General features: G+C 50.4%; 1 protein-coding gene across 5 annotated transcripts in view; it reads right to left on the bottom strand.

The window, feature by feature from the left end:
* Window positions 1–11572, bottom strand: part of LOC135273231 (breakpoint cluster region protein-like) — an 85020-nt gene extending 73448 nt beyond the window's left edge. For 3 of the 5 annotated variants that reach the window (XM_064372120.1, XM_064372122.1, XM_064372123.1), the window contains exons 1-3: window positions 11436–11572; window positions 7057–7164; window positions 1789–1978 (exon numbers count right to left, since the gene is read on the bottom strand). Coding sequence is in view for 2 of the 5 variants with exons in the window: in XM_064372119.1 (XP_064228189.1) it covers window positions 1789–1978; window positions 7057–7164; window positions 11459–11505 (345 nt within the window). In the remaining 3 variants the exon portion in view is untranslated. The remainder of the gene's footprint in view (window positions 1–1788; window positions 1979–7056; window positions 7165–11435) is intronic. The other 2 variants (XM_064372119.1, XM_064372121.1) reach the window with 2 other exon arrangements.
* Window positions 11573–15213: the final 3641 nt, after the last annotated feature.

A 15213-nucleotide genomic window follows, 5' to 3' on the forward strand; every position in this document is an offset into this window, starting at 1 on the left:
AGTTACAGGAATTCACGTTGTAAGAAGTATCTATGTGCCAGAGAAACACAGTAAAATAAGGAAAATTAGAAAAATAAAATAACAGTTTAGTCTGTGGGGTCTCAAAGCCCTTCAATGTTTCCATTGTTCTTTTTCACGATTTTCTTCTTTCCTTCTGTCTCTTTTTACTTTAATCTCCACTTCATTACTTTTTCCTTCTCCTCTCTTAAGTGAAGGCAATTAATCCACTCCAGGAAAAGTATTGCCAAAAAAGCTTTACCTCTGCCCTGACCTTCCTGCTACACACACACACACACACACACACACACACACACACACACACACACACACACACACACACACACACACACCTTAAACAAACTTGTCAACACAGCAAAGCCAAAGCTATGGACAGCTGGCATGTGCTGGCAAGAGCAAGTGTACAGGTTTGCTTTACAGTGGAAAAGTACTCACTGTCCAAGACCAAACTCCCAGCAATTCCAGATCCAAGCTTTCGAAGATGTAACATGCCTGTTCAGTGCACATTCCATAGTAAACCTCCAAAGACACTGCCTGCCACTGATGAAGAGGCCACAGAAGGAAGGTAGCAGTGCATATCCAATGCCAACATTTCAACCTGTTCTTCCAGTCGCATAAATAACAGGTCACCTAGTCACACAGGCACTCCACGCCAAAGAAAGCCCCAGCAACTGAGTAACCAGTTAGGTCAGAAAACGCAGCTTATTGTACACCAAAGAGCGGCAGCACTGCTACCAACAAAATGATTCAGTGTGTTCACTGAGACTAACAGAAGCTGGGCAAGGGTCTATTCCTGGTACATAGGCCACAGGATGATACCTAGCAATTCATCAGGGTCATAGCCAGGAGAAAATCTATGTGCATCTCCAAGCCAATGAAATAAGTCTGGGTTCAGTTCCAACAACCTTAGAATAGAAAAACTAGCATTTCCTGTTAGATCTTTCAACACATATAAGGAAGTTCCTCAGCTGTTCCTGAGGTCATTCTTAAAATAATTAAGCCATGATCTATCGGGGCCCTGCCTGGAAAAAAGGATTTTGAACAAATCATGTTTCCGGTTGTACATGTGGACACACACCGGTAGAGCCAGCTACTCAAGAGGCTGAGGCAGGAGGATCCACTGAACCAGGAGACCAGCCTGGGCAACACAGATCTCAAAAAAAAAAAAAAAAGGAATTAAAAAAAGTGATGACGATGATAATAATAATAATAATAATAATGAACCAGCTGCCAGAAGAAGAACAGCAATTTGTGGTGACGAAGGTGAGGGAGATAGCAGATAAAAAGACCTGTCTGGAGGTCACAGGACTGTAAGACTTGGCTCACATGCTCTTTTCATAAAACCTTCCCAGGCTAGAAACAATATTTACCTACCTGAAACTGTTCACAGTGCTTTACTGCTCTCCCTGGATATCTGACATTCTCCCTGAGTATTTTCCTTATTTATGTTTGTGCCTTGCCTCCATCCTTTACTCCACAAGCTCCCTGAAGGCAGAGTGTACCTCCAGTTCACACAATCACAGCATCCTACACAAGGCAGGTGCTCAATTATTTGTTTCATGAACAAGCCTATTGTTTGGTTTCATTCAAAAAGACAGACCAAAAACACCAATTAGGTCTACCCTACTGTAAGGTCTCTTCAAAGGCCAAGTGTTCCCAGCACCAGAAGAGGGCACACCTGTAAGGATGCTCATTTAATATATTAAACATCATATTTAAACTCACTCCTCCAAAAATCCACCATGTATTCAAACATCACCACATGAATACCTTTGACAATGATGCTGCTGTTCCAGGTTTTACAGGTTTGCCTCCTGTAGATGCTGAAGAGCTGTTTTCAGGTTTAATTTTTTCTGCTGTTTGCGTTTTACTTATCCCAGACACTTTAGGCACCAAGCCAACACTCCTGCTTGCTTTCTTCATTCTGGGCTGCCTCTTCCTGATACATTTACAAGCAAATCTGTGGAAAGAAACGGCATTACACTGAGAACCTAACTGGAAGAAAGCTCTTTAGAAATTTGCTTTTGAAGAATTTTAGCATGTGATAAAACTGTTTGAAAGCTAGATGTCACTAGAGCAAAGCTGAAAAATTCTTAGACGTACAAATCAGAATGTACAAATCAGAACACACCTTATTTAAGGCTTCCTCCTTCAATATTACTATTTTGAAATTATTTTGTACATTCTAGCTCATTTAGTAAAAAGAATGTCCTAGATCTCTAACAGAAATGGTTAAATATAACACAGTGTACATTATCTTCAGCATTTGATAAAGCAATAATCATCCCGGCATTTGGGAATTAGCCATTTGCAGGTATCTAAAAGTGATCACACTTTCCAAATTAACCAGTAAAGTCCTACTTTCAAATATTTGCTGCGATATCCTATATAAGTCAGTAGACTATCTCAGAAACCCCAACACTCAGGATCTAAACCTATTTCCAAGCATACCTCTCTCATCAAGAGGCAGCAGGGACGTTTTTTTTTCTTTTTTGAGACAGCCTTACTTCAGGCTGGAGTGCAAGTGGTGCGATCAGAGCTCACTGCAGCCTCGACTTTCTGGACTCAGTTGCTTCTCCACCTCAGCCTCCCAAGTAGCTGGGATTACATGAAAGAACCACCAGCCTGGCTAATTTTTTGTAGAGACAGGGTTTTGCCATTTTGCACAGGCTGGTCTCGAACTCCTGGGCTCAAGTGATCCTCCTGCCTTGGCCTCCCGAAGTGCTGGGGACTACTGGCATGAGCCAGTGTGCCTGGCCAGAAATTCTTTTGCAAAACATTAGCCCCAATATTGGTTCAGAAAACAAAACCATTCTATATACCTATAAAGAATATGGTAATAAATCTTCCACCTAAGTGGTACATACTTGCTTTCACAGCTAAGAAGACTTGAATAACACTGGCAACACACAAAGCTGAAGCCAGATAAGCTTTTAAATATACATTTGTTAACTGAGCCAGAAAAAACAGTCTCTATAATAATGTTTAGAAAGATTCCTTGGATCACTTTGGGTAGAATAATAAAATTATCAAAAATGAGAGCCTCTTCTGAATGTAAGATTTATGTATGATGACTCAGATAAACCATACTGAGCATAAAAGAGGTTGGTCTTTTTTTTTTTTTTGAGACTTAGTTTCGCTCTTGGTGCCCAGCTGGAGTGCAACGGAGTGAATTCGGCTTACCACAACCTCCGCCTCCTGGGTTCAAGTGATTCTCCTGCCTCAGCCTCCCAACTAGAGATCTCGGCTCACTACAGCCTCTGTCTCCCAGGTTTAAGCAATTCTTCTGCCTCAGCCTCCTGAGTAGCTGGAACTAAAGGCGTGTGTGCCACCACGCCCGGCTAATTCTTCGCTTTTTAGTAAAGACGGGGTTTCTCCTGACTTCGTGATCCACCCGTCTCAGCCTCCCAAAGTGCTGGGATTACAGGCGTGAGCCACTGCTGCCTGGCTAATTTTTGTATTTTTAGTAGAGACAGGATTTCACCATGCTGGCCAGGAAGGTCTTAAACTGCTGATCTCAGATGATCTACCCGCCTCCGCCTCCCAAAGTGCTGGGATTACAGGCATGAGTCACCCGGCCGAGGTTGTTCTATTTTATGAGGATTTCTATACATGAATAAAAAGAGAATAGCCTTTTGGAAAAGGCTCACTCCAATGGCTTTACTGAATATTCTACCTAAACTGTGCTTGAGCACTCCAGATTTATCTTCCCTTTACATAAAATAAGCTGTACCAACTGGTTTGGCGGTGGGACAGCGAGACAGGGTGAAGGGGGCTGTGCTCTACCCTCAACATGGTAAGGCCTTGGAGAAAAAGAATGCTGCCACTAACTTCAATGCAGCAGAAAGTTCCACCTTTGGCAGCAATCTGGGCTTTCCCTCACTGCAATGAACCCAGGCGCATTCTGAGCTGATAATGAAATCACAGGGTGCGCAGGGACCCATGGGCAAGCTGAGCACGCAGGATGCCCTGGAGGCTGCGGTCCACGTGGGACAGGCCTTCTCAGCCAAGGACTGTTGACATTTTGGGCTGGAGATTCTCTGAGCAGCTGTCCTGTACACTGCAGGGTGCTAAGCGGCTGCCCTGGCCTCTACCTATAGGCACAGGAGTGCACCTGCCTTCCCACTGTTGTGACAAACAAAAGTGTCTCCAGGCATTGCCAAGTGCCTGTCCCCTGTGAACGAAATCATGCCTGGCTGAGATCCTCTGACATAAGAATCCTGCAAATGGAGGCCAACAGGAGCATGCTCCTAAGCACACATCACTGTTTCCCTGGGGTAATTAGATGGCATGCACGGGGCTGGCAGTTTGGAAGAGCAATCGCCTTTGGAGACGGCCAGGGCAGGCCCACCACTGCAGACTGACACTGGATTCTCCCTCCACCCGACCTCTCTAGATTTGCAAGTGTACTTGCTAAAAAATGAGGTGTTAATGAGATTTCCAGGGCAAGAGCAGGGCTTGTAAGTGAAGAGCCTAGCATGTTTTGATACAAGTGCACTGAACGCATCACTGGAGAAATGCAGTATAAAAGATTCCTGTGTGCCTCAGATCCACTGGGAAAGAGCTGAGATTAATTCCTGGTCCTAAGCTTCTGAATAAAGGCATAAGCAGCAGAGACGGAAGAGATTCTGAGGTTACTCTGCCAACCTCTTGTGCTGCAGAAAACATCTCAAGACCAAAAGAAAGTGTTTTCCAGCTCACTGGGGCCAAACACTGCCATGAGCTTTGGTACCTTTCCTGAGAGTTTAACAGCCCTTGCAGTGACTGTTCCTCTGTACATACGACTCAGCAGTTCCCAAAGGGTGTGAGGGGGTGGGAGAGCCAAATGAAAGACTGCAAAAACAGGTGCTGGGCTCACATGAGCCTGGGAGGCAGCCCACGTGCCTTGGAAAGTGCGATGCTTGGGAGTTATCTGCAAGTTCCGGGAACACCTGACTCAAGAAAACGTACGAGTTGGCCGGGCACGGTGGCTCACGCCTGTAATCCTAGGACTCTGGGAGCCCGAGGTGGGTGGATCACCCGAGGTCAGGAGTTCAAGACCAGCCTGGCCATCATGGTGAAACCCCATCTTAAAAAAAAGAAGAAAAGAAAAGAAAACGTGTGAGTTTGGCTTAACCCTGCACCTCCCAAACCAGCCTGACTCCCAAAGCCCTTTTCATCTAATTCCTATTACCTACTCTCTGGAGAGCTGGCGTTCCATGAAAGCAGATCTAACTGGACGCTGCCCATCTCTCAGGACTGTCCCAGGAGAAGATGGACGCTATTCCACTCCTTCCTGTACTTGAGGATGATCCTCAAATTCCCATGCCTGAGCACTGACCCCCTCCCACTTCCATAGGGCTTGCCACTTTCTCTTCCTTGAGTTTGACTCTGCTCTCTTTGGGTGACTCCAATTTCTCTGGATCTTTTTTGAAACACAGAGAACCGAAGTGCATGTCGCTCTGACGGTGCAAGTGCCACAAACCTTCACAGTGGGCCAGCTTGCGGCTGACCGTGAGCCCCATTCTACTTCCTGCATCCCAGCCATAGCTCAGAATCCACTGGTGCATCGCTGGTGGGACCACGTGATCCCCAGGTGGCATCCCATGGTGTCTCCTCCCTCCTCTGCAGAAACCTGTCCGGGTGGACTTGAACTTGCCCGTCTAACTATAACCTGCTCTTTAAAAGCTCAGGTCCCTGATTTGTGAAGGTCACTTGAAAATTCAGTGTCACCATTCCAGCTACTGGGGAGGACAGTTGCTTATTTAAAGAAAAAGGAAGAGAGAACAGATTGAATGGTCCAGAGGAAGTCTGGCAGCAGGGAGGGAAGTTGGAGCCCTGGATGCATGCAGAGCCTGTTACCAGAAGCACCCGGTGGAGCGGGGTGCCCCGCGGGCTCTGGAGGAACAGGGCGGCAGGTACTGTTACTACTGGAAACATCAGAGCGGGGACCATGATACGCCGTCCTGTGATGAACAGGACGACGGCATAAAGTCTAGAGAACAAAAGCCCAGGGGTGACAGCTGAGGGTGTGTCTCAGCAAGGGTGACTGCATTCACTCCCTACTTCTAGTGCCCATGTCTCTTTCTAACCCTGTGGTTCTCACATTCTGCTCCATGCGAGAACCACGGGGTTAGAAAGAGACATGGGCACTAGAAGTAGGGTGTGAATGCAGAACCCCTACTTTCTGCTCAGAACCCTTGCTGGGTGTGGGAAAGCCAAGTCAGAAGGCAAAGCTACAGCGAGTTGGTGGGATCATCAAGAAGCAAAGGCCCCTGAAGAGGAAAATGTCGCAGAGTGGCCACCAGGCAGACACAGGGTGGGGAAGGGCAGGAAGAACCCCAGTCTGGAGAGTGCAGACCAGGGGTGCGGCTAGGTTCTGGTCCTGACTTGGCCACCAGCCTCCTGAATGGCCCTTTCATGGTCTCTGTTTCTGAATGACTCTTTCGAGGCCCAGGGTGCTAACACTGCATGGTTTGAGGTTTCAGCTTCCTGGGGCTAAATGCAGGCAGGGAGTCAGTAGCCTCTCAAACGTGGGGCCTGGGGCAGGCAGTGCAGCTCCAACCTGCTGCTTTGCTCCTCACATGGGTCTAGAGAGCACAGGTGACATGAGCCCTCGCCCCGCGGCACTAGCCCCTCAATGCTTCCCGCTCTCAAAGTCTGTGACGGGCCGGAAAAGGAAGAGTGGGTCACCTCCGGCCATGCCTCCAGTGCCAGGTACAAAGTCAGCCACAGGACACTTGTGGTGAGAGCTGTTAACGGGCAGAACTACAAACACTCCTCACTGCAGACAGAAGGTGCAAAGAGTGTCCCCAGAACCCGGCCAACCCCCAGAATCAGGCCCTCGCCCCTGGGGAGGCAGGACATCCTGTCAGCTGCTCCTCCTGTCTGAGCACAATAGCATCCCCAGCATGGGGCTGATGCAGCAAACCCGACAGAATCTGGAAACAGCTGGGGTTCACGACCAGATCTTGATCTGGCACACTCTGTTCTCCCAGGGAGGTGGAGGGTACAGATGGGAGTCAGGGCACACCTGGCTGAACGGCGTCAAGGCATTACCTCAGAGATTTCTGCAAACTGAGCATAGGCCTGACAGCGCTTCTCTGCCATTTCCATGCCAACTCCGTAGTTATCCACAAAGGCCCGGTACACACCCAGCTGGCTGGCCTGCAGGGAGGAAGGAAGAGAGAGTCGACAGGTGCTGCAGCTCCCCTGCCTTTCCGAGGAGTGGGCTCCCTCCAACAGCTCATCAGGAACTCCAGGGGCCTCGGCTCTTCCGTGCTGCTCCCTCCCACCTGCTCCCCTCCCCACGCACCCAGCACACTTCCCACTCCCAAAATGACATGCTGAGAAGTGACTCACGACGCCAGGCAGGTAACAGTTCCCTTTTAGAGCTACTCATTCCTCCCACCCCACTCGCTGAAATGGTGCCACGAGCGGCAGCTAAAGTTCGAGGTTGTCAGTGAATCTGGACAAGTGTCTGCACGCAGCATCTTCTCATTCTGGCTGCAGGAGTGTATCCTGGACACAGAGGTCACCCCTCATCCCACCCAGTGTCCACTCCTGTCCAGTCCCTTCAGACACATAAGACACACAGAGTCCAGCTGCCTCTGCAGAAGAGAGCCTCCCGCTGCACAGGCACGAGCCCATCCCAGGCCTGATGAGGGTGCCCCAGTGTCACACTGCACACCTGCCAGGGGAGAGACTGACTGGCTGTAAGGTGAGAGGTGTTTTGTTTGTTCTCTATTAAACCAAAGGCTATAACAGATCTCCTTACTGCACCTCCAGCTCAGACACACACTCGATTCAGCAACAACTTCCCCTGTGTGTGAGTACAGCAGACACAGCCATCTCTGGGCCTCACAACAGCTTTAGGGGCAGCGAGGGAAAATCAGCAAACCCAGGCCTGGGGAGTGGAAGGGCAGACCCAGGAGATGCACTGGTCAGGGCTGGAGACTCCCCCTGAAGCTGATTGCAAACTGGAAGCCCAAGGCATTCATGGCTCCTGGAGTTTGTTTTGCATCAAACCTAATTTCATTTCCACGTGCATTTGCATTTATATTGAATTTTATGTTTCTACAGCTGACAATTCTGGATGCTGGATAAACCAGGCACCCTTGGTATTATCTGATCTTCTGGCCCTGCTCCCTATGGAGGCTGTGTGAAGGGTCTTAGAGTGTACAAGGAAAGGGTAACAGCCCGAAGACACCCACCAGCCCCTGCCACACTGAGGAAACCTTGTATCCTCCAATGCTAGGTTCTTCCTTGTCAGTGCAGTGATGAGGCCCAGAGCTCTTCCTTTCCCTCCTTCCTCCTCTGCAAGTCACTGAGTATCTCCCCACCAAACTAAGGGCCTGCTTTAGGCCTTGTCACCACAGTGGTGAATAATTCAGACGAGGCATGCCCTCTGAAGCTGGTGTACTAACAGGAGAGCACCTGATAAACACATGTGTGAACACACACGGGCAATGTGATGGCAGATGGTTACAACTGGGATGGGGACCGAGAGCAACGGGGCTGCTTTGGAGAATGTGGTCAGGGCCAGGACAGCCTCTCAGAAGAAGTGACAGCTGGGTGGGGTTATGGGAGGAAGACTCCTTTTAGGACTTTTCCTCCCTCCTGCTCCAGGAGCTCACATCTTCCAAGTGGCTTGTGAGACGTTCTAAGCAATTCCTTTCCACATTTTTCACTAATCAAAAAGACACCTCTGGATCTGATGCACTGAGAAGCACACGGCCTCGTTGCCGTGGTGCTATTGTGCAGAACATGAAGCTATTCCTGAGGAAACTGGCAAACCTGGGCGGGCCTGTGCCCTTCAAAAAATGTCAAGGTCAGCTGGGCACAGCAGCTCACGCCTGTATAATCCTAGCACTCTGGGGGACGCTGAGGCAGGCAGATCACTTGAGGTCAGGAGTGTGAGACCAGCCTGGCCAACACAGTGAAACCTCATCTCTACTGAAAATACAAAAATTAGCCAGGTGTGGAGGCGTGCACCTGTAATCCCAGCTATGTGGGAGGCTGAGGCAGGAGAATTGCTTGAATCCAGGAGGCAGAGGCTGCAGTGAGCCGAGATCATGCCACTGCACTCCAGCCTGGGTGATAGAGACTCCGCCTCCAAAAAAAACAAAGTCAAGGTCACCGAAGACAAGCAAAGTCTAAGGAACATGTGCATATTGAAGGAGACTAAAGAGAGGTGACAACCAAGTTCGTAACATGATCTTAAACCGGGACCCGAATCAGAGAATGAAAACAGCTGTGAAGAATGCGACTGTTAATTTGGAGGAAATGTATATGAACTACATATTAAATCATAGTAGCTCATCAGTGTGAAATTTCCTGAATTTAACAAATTGTACTGTGGGTTACAGAAGAGAATGTCCTTGTTCACAGTAAATACACAATGAAGTATTCAGAGGGGAAAAAAATCCTGTGCTTGTGTGTATGTGTGCATGTGTGTTTGTGTGTGCACAAAAAGACATAAAGCAAATGTGGCAAAAAGTTACAATCAGTGTATCTGGGTGAAGGCTATACTTTGTCCCGTTCTTATAGTTCTCCTGTAAGTCCGAAATAATTAGAAAAATAAAAATTCTGAGTTGATAAAACTGCAGCCAGAAACAAAACCCGGAGTGGGGAAGTCAGCCCGTGGAGCCCCACAGGAGGAGGTGGCAGAAGCCGCATCTGGGTCTGGCTTTCTGAACCACTGGACTTGGATGATGAGTTCCTGGGCTTGGAGGCAGCACCAGAGTTGGGCAGGGCACTGTGAGCTCCTTTGGTCCTAAGACTTGTCCAACCAGGAAGCCTGACGGAGCAGTGCTGGGCCAACCCTACTGAGCTGGTCTGCAGGGACAAGGGCAGGCACCCGGCTTATCTGTTCTTGCAGAGGCCCCAACACCCAGTCCAGGTTGGGCACACGTGAGTACTCAGCTTGTGGTTACGGCGAACAGCTTCCCACTGCAGCCCCAGCCTCTCCCCCGAGTCTTCCAGCTGCATCATCTGACTCATGAAGGCTACCTAGTTCAAGGCCTTCAGGGAAGCCAGCAGAAACTTTCCAAAGTTAAATTCCAGTGTTCATCAGATATTAACATGTTTTAAAAGTCTCTGAACAATTTTGAGTATTATTTAGGAAGAGCTCTGGATGTTTTTCTTCCCCCAACACCACGATTCTTCCTTTCTCAGGAGGGCGGCAGGCCAAGTTATGTCCACTACTTTTAAAACTGCTGCCACACACAGGGAGAAATGGGGGGCTTCAAAGATGGAGGGCGCAGCATACATCAAAATACAGCCTTCTGCTCTCTGGCCGTAGGGGAAAGAGCCCCAAGAAGCAAGAATTGGAACAAAGTAAGTGCCTTGTGTGTTTCTCAAGTCTTAGCTCTGGCCTGGAGTCTCGGGGCGGGGGTGGGGGGGGGGGGTCTGCAGCACAGGGTAGCAGAGGGAGGGGTCTGCCTACAGGAAAGCCACACCTCAGAGCAGAAAACTCAGTCCCCAGCACCAGCCAAAGAGAAGCCTGAGGCTAGAGCTGAGTGTCTGGGTAGTCCAGGAGTGCTGGGGACGGGGCTTTTAAGGAATCACATGCTCTTCACACTTAGAGGGGGTCTGGCCTCAGCCCACACCTGCCCCTAGAGGACTTGTTTCCCTGTGGAGGAAATCTGCTTCAGGTAAAGCGTGTGCACACAGGGTGTGGTGGTGTGCGTACCTGTGGTCCCAGCTACACTGAAGGCTGAGGCTGGAGGATGGCTTCAGCCAGTTCTGGGCTGTAGTACACTACACACTAAGTTTGGCATCAATATGGTGACCTCCCAGGAGTTGGGAACCACCAGTTTGCCTAAGAAGTGAAACAGCCAAGACTGGAAACAAAGGAGGTCAAAACTCCTGTGCTGATTAGCAGTGGAATCGTGCCTGTGAATAACCACTGCACTCCAGCCTGGACAACATAGTGAGTCCCTGTCTCTTTTTATAAGTACCTACATAAGGCTGGGCACAGTGGCTCACATCCCAGCAGTTTGGGAGGCTGAGGCGGGCAGATCACGAGGTCAGGAGTTCGAGACCAGCCTGGCCAAAAAGATGAAACCCCATCTCTACTAAAAATACAAAAATTAATTGGGCGTGTTGGTACTCGCCTGTAATCCTAGCTACTCAGGAGGCTGAGGCAGGAGAACTGCTAGTGAGCCGAGATTGCACCACTACACTCCAGCCTGGGCGACAGAGGGAGATTCCGTCTCAAAAAAAACAAACAAACAAAACCTATATAAATAAATTTTTTCAAAAAGGCTGTGCGAGGTGGCTCACACCTGTAATCCCAGCACTTTGGAAGGCTGAGGTGGGTGGATCACTTGAGGCTGGGAGTTCGAGACCAGCCTGGCCAACACAGTAAAAATACAAAAAATTAGCTGGGCGTGGTGGTACACGCCTGTAGCCAGCACTGGCTCTGGGTCACTCACCAGCTTCTGGAAGAGATGCCCACCTGCCGCTGGTGGCTCCACTGCTGCACGCCGGGGAAGAGCCCATCATAGAACTTGTGGATCTCGTAGAGCTCAGGCACTTTGAAGAAGATGGTCTCGATCTGCTGACTCGTCAGCACCGGCTAAGAGGTGGTGGCAGCAGCTTTCACAGGCTTCATGGGCTAGAAGGTGAGATGGGCTGCCATCTGTCAGGTGCACGGCATGACAGTAGACAGTCACGGTTACTTGACATATGCACTTTTATTTTTAAATCACATAACAAATACAATTTTAAAACCAGCTTTGTTTGGCAACTCAGTCTTCCACTGGTATCCACACCAGGGACAGCGAGCTGCACCCAGGCTCTGACAGCTGACCTGGGACTTATGGGCAAAGAGGTTCCCCAACTCTGTCACCCTGCCCCGCCCCACCCTGCTCAGCTTCCTACACCCTCCTCACCAGCAGCAGTGCCTCCAAGTGGCTCAGGTAGGTCTCCTTGCTGGCCAGGATTCCAGACAGGACCCATTTTCTCATCTCCAAGCCCTTTTCCAAGTCCAGCTCACTCTGCAGGAGAAACAGACAGACGTCAGACTGGAAGGGTGGAAGGGGGATGCTTGCATCAGGGCCTTCTGAGAGAGGAGGGTCAGCTTGTTGACCTCTGGACAAACCCCTACCCCCATGAAGGCTCCACATGGAATTAAAGGGAGGCAGCGGACCCTCAACACATACTCAGCCACACGGTTGCGGCCACAGAGAATCCCAGGGGCAATACCTGGAGCCACCTTTAGTCTTGCCAGACCACGAAACAGAAAGTGTGGTGCGGAGCAGGCTGGGCCAGTCCTCTCTCCACGCCTTCTGCATGCAACCCAGGAGTAGCTGCCTGACACGGTCAAGGAAGGAGAAGGAGAATCTGACCCGAGGGGGCGACGGAGCCCATGGCATGGCTACCTGGCTCCTGCTGCAGCCAAGCTCCCCTCCCCACTGCTCACATGGGGCTCCCTCACCTGGATTCTCTGACTCCTGCTGCCACATGACCCTTTGACTGACGGGACCTACGCAGCACCTCCCTCCCAAACACGGGGACTGTTAACACCTACTCCAGAAGAACCTCGTCCCTTGGGATCAAGGCCTGTGTCTCCTGACCCTGCTTTGTAGACCCTGACATCATTGGCAGGGACCCTCTTACATGTGGGCTATGACAAAGTACCCTTCCCATCAGCGTCCCTGCTGAAAGTTCAGGGATTCTCTACTGTTTTTGTCTCCAAAAAATGGAGCTGGCACACTGTTGGATGTTAATGTAGGCGACAGAGCCCATGGCCCCGGGAGACTGCCTTCTGAGTTATGATAACATCTCCCCGCCCCCCACCCAAATTCATGTTGAAGCCTTAACCCCCAGTACCTTAGAATGTTACTGTATTTGAAGGCAGGGCTTTAAGGAGGTAATTAAGCTAAACCAAAGCCAAAAGGTTCCATATGTGTAGTTCTTTTTTTTGAGACGAGGTCTCCCTCTGTCACTCAGACTGGAGTGCTGTGGCACAGTCACAGCTTACTGCAGCCTCCAGAGCCCAGGCTGAAGCAATCCTCGCACCTAATCCTCCCAAGTAGCTGGCACCACAGGCACCCCCTGACCATGCTCTACTAACTTAAAAAAAATCTTTCTGAGGGGAGGCATGGTGGCTCACACCTGTAATCCCAGCACTTTGGGAGGCCGAGGAGGGCAGATCACCTGAGGTCAGGAGTTCGAGACCACCAGCTTGGCCAACATGGTAAAACCCCATCTCTACCAAAAATACAAAAATTAGCCAGGAGTGGTGGCGGGTAACTGTAATGGTAAAACCCCATCTCTACCAAAAATACAAAAATTAGCCAGGAGTGGTGGCGGGTAACTGTAATCCCAGCTACTGGGGAGGCAGAGGCAGGAGAACCGCTGAACCCAGGAGGTGGAGGTTGCAGCGAGCTGAGATCACGCCATTGCGCTCCAGCCTGAGAAATAAGAGCAAAACTGCAACTCAAAAAAAAAAAAGCCACATTGCCCAGGCTGGTCTTGAACTCCTCAGCTCAAACAATCCTTCCACCATGGCCTCCCTGAGTGCTGAGATTATAGGCATGAGCCATAGCATCCCACCAGGACTTGTAAAAGAAGAAGAGATCAGGACACAGACTCAAATGGAGGGAACATTATGTGAAGACACATAGAGAAGACAAGCCCGGGAGAGGGGCCTGAGAAGAAACCAACCCTGCCAACCTCTTGACCTTGGACTTCAGGCCTCCAGAGCTACAAGAAAATAAACTCCCCTGTCTGTGATGTTCACTTACAGCAGCCCTAGCAAAGGCATGACATCAAAGATGACGCCAAAGGCCATGGAACCTGCCGCGTGACTTCCTGGCCACTCCCACCTGCTCCCTGGCTATCGGCAATGTTGGAGGCTGGCCATGCCCATGGCAGCAACCTCAGTGCTCCACCGGGCTGAGGCTGTGCTCCCTCTGCCTGCCTGTGCCCACCGGCTCTGCCAGCAGTCAGAGAGAAGTGCCAGTGAGTGAGTGTGTGTGTGTGTGTGCGCGCGCGCGTGCATGTGCGGGGGGGTGGGGTCTGTGTCTGTGACAGCCCCACCTACCTCTCCACTGGTTGCTGGGCTCACGGGTGTGGAACTGGGGTGGTGGTCCCTGATCACTCAGTTTTCCACTTTCGGAGAAAATCACTGGCTGCGGGCAGGCTCCTCTTCAGCCCCACTGACATTCTGGAGGGGCTCTGTCAGGGACTGGAGGGCGTCCTGTGCCTTGCAAAATTCAGTGCAGCATCCCTGGCCTCCACCTACCATATGTGAGTAACACCCTCTCCCCTAAGCTGTGGTAGCCAAAAATGTCTCCAGATGGTGCCACGTATGCCCTGGGAGCAGAATCACCCCCAGTGAAAACTGATGGGTTTCAAGAAGGATCTGACTGAGGCCAGCTCAGGCCTCATGGTATCTGTAGAATTTGGATGTGGAATCAGGGTCCCAGCACAGCGCCTGCCTACACCCAACCCTGCTGTCCTATTTCCCTGGCCCGCTAGGAGGGAGCCAAGTCATGGTATAGACAGCAGGTTCAACAGGAAAGGCCTAGGGCCTGGGCTGCCCCATGGTCTCAGGCAAAAGTCCTCCTGCCCTGAGCCTCCACTGGCTGGGGAGGGAGCTCTACCCTGTGCCCCACTTGAGTCCCTGGGGCTTAGACCACAAAGCCTCAACTGCCTGCTGGGACCATCTAAAAAGCCTTCCTGGGCCTCCATTTTGTCCTGGGAATCTCCTAAGTGTGTGCATACCTGTGAGAATGTGTGCATGAACTGTGAGCCTGCCCAGGTGCCTGTGTATATGTGTGCATATATATGCATTTATACACATGAGCCTATGTGTGGAGGGGACAGCCATCAAGATCTGGGCTGAGAGCAGCTGCAGGAAAAGGACAAGCATGTCCCAGGCACACTTGTCCCCCCAGGGCAGGGTAGGCAATGACTCTATGGGCGGGAGCTTCCAGGCCATGGCTGTGCCTGAGCTAAGAACTTCCTTGCCTAACACGGTGCCCAGAACACCTAGGTGCTCAATTAAAATTCATTTACTAAATCAATGAGTGGATCTCAAAGACCTGGCTGGGTCCTAGTTTTGGCAGCGTTTTTATGAGGGCTCCTTCAGGGTTTCCACATGAGAGTGTGCCAGTTGAGCCTGCCTCGGTGCCCTGAAATGCCACCAAAGTGCAGCAAGTCTGCTGCCCACGGTGCATGTACACATAGGGTGGGGTGGCCCAT

The sequence above is a fragment of the Aotus nancymaae genome, unplaced genomic scaffold (genome assembly GCF_030222135.1).
Source record: "Aotus nancymaae isolate 86718 unplaced genomic scaffold, 86718_ANA_hifiasm-v0.15.2.pri h1tg000498c, whole genome shotgun sequence".
In the NCBI taxonomy this organism is placed as follows: domain Eukaryota; kingdom Metazoa; phylum Chordata; class Mammalia; order Primates; family Aotidae; genus Aotus; species Aotus nancymaae.